The 1460-nt window shown below is 68.8% G+C and overlaps 1 protein-coding gene across 1 annotated transcript in view; it reads left to right on the top strand.

Annotated features, from left to right (window-relative positions):
* The window catches only part of LOC113941437 (intercellular adhesion molecule 5-like), a 4900-nt gene extending 3451 nt beyond the window's left edge, over nt 1–1449 (top strand). Inside the window, exons 5-6 of the mRNA XM_027632589.1 lie at nt 5–225; nt 727–1449. Coding sequence (XP_027488390.1) covers nt 5–225; nt 727–980 — 475 coding nt within the window. The 3' untranslated portion in view covers nt 981–1449. The remainder of the gene's footprint in view (nt 1–4; nt 226–726) is intronic.
* The last annotated feature ends 11 nt before the right edge of the window (nt 1450–1460 follow it).

Below are 1460 nucleotides of genomic sequence, written 5' to 3'. Positions count from 1 at the left end.
GGAGCTGCCCCGGGCAGCAGAACTGGACCGAGGGGCGGGAGGAGACCCTGCGGTGCCGGGCACGGGGCAACCCCCGGCCCGACGTGAGCTGTGCCAGGGACGACGGGCAGAACTTCCCGGCCGGAATTCCGCGTCCCGTCAGCCGTGAGGACGCCGGCACCTACCGCTGCCGGGCCCGAAACAGCCTGGGCGGGGACGAGAGAAGCGTCACCGTCACCGTCCACTGTGAGCGGGGCGGCCCGGGGGGCTCCGGGGGGGGCTCAGGGATTTTTGGAGGCTCCTGGAGGTTCTGGGGGGTCTCGGGGATTTTTGGGGACTTCTGGAGGTTCTGGGAGGGTCTCAGGGATTTTTGGGGACTCCTGGAGGTTCTGGGGGGGGTCTCAGGGATTTCTGGGGACTCCCAGTCTAGGGGTTTTGGGGTTCCCAGAGGTCTTGGTGGTCCCAGGCATCAGTGATGGTCCTGGGGGTCTCGGGGGTCCTGAGGGGTCTTAGGGGTGTTGGGGTCCTGATGGTCCTGATGGTCCTGGAGCTCTCAGGGGTCTCAGGGACCCTCAGGAATCCCGGTGGTCTCAGGAATCCCGGTGGTCTCAGGAATCCCGGTGGTCTCCAGCGCCCTGAAGGATCCGAGTGTCCTGGGGGGCCCTGGTGCTCCCGGGGGGTCTCGGGGGGTCCCATCCCATGGCGATCTCAGCCCCCCTGACCCCCCACCCCCTCTCCCCCCCCCAGACCAGGACCACAACGTGCTGGTGCCGGTGCTGCTGGGGGTGCTGGGAGTGGTGGTGGTCTCCGCCTTGGCCTGGGGCGTCCACAGGATCTACCACAGCAAGACGAAGGTCGGGAAGTACCGGCTGCAGGAGCAGCAGGAGCGGCGGCGGCGGCAGATGGAGATGGGGCAGGCGGGACCCCCGGGCTGCTCCCGGGAGGTGGCCGCGCTCAACGGCTCCGCTCCCGACGCTCCCGGGGCTCCCGGGGCTCCGTAGGCGGGAGGAGGAGGCGGTGGAGGGGCTGGAAGCCCCCTGCCCATCCCGGGACGGGACCCGGGGAGGGGACGGTGACGGTGGGGATGGTGACAGCGGGAGCCGCGGCGGGGTGGTGGCTCTGCAGGGGGACCGTCCCCGGGACAGAGGTGGCAGCTCCCAGGCCGGGATGTGCCGGGCCGGGAGGGGCATCCCGGGAAGTTGGGATGGTGAGATCCCACCGACCCCCCCCGTGTCCTGGATCTCCGGGGATCTCCAGGGATGGCTCCAAACTTTACCCCTACCTGGTTTTTGGGTGGCCGGAGCCCCCTGCCAGGGTGACACCAGAGGGGCTCGGAGCTCCAGGTGGGACACGTGGGTGAAATCCCGGGATTTCGGTGCCGGCAGGAGGGCGAGGAGCCGGAGAGGAGGGATGTGAAGCCACCAGAAAGGGTGGAAGCTGCTGTTGTTCTGTAATAAACCCACAAACGCTGTGTGTGACCC

This window comes from Corapipo altera, unplaced genomic scaffold (assembly GCF_003945725.1).
Source record: "Corapipo altera isolate COAL_440 unplaced genomic scaffold, ASM394572v1 60369, whole genome shotgun sequence".
NCBI lineage: Eukaryota > Metazoa > Chordata > Aves > Passeriformes > Pipridae > Corapipo > Corapipo altera.
Note: the sequence above shows the minus strand (reverse complement) of the source record. Positions and strands in the feature narration are given on the sequence as shown.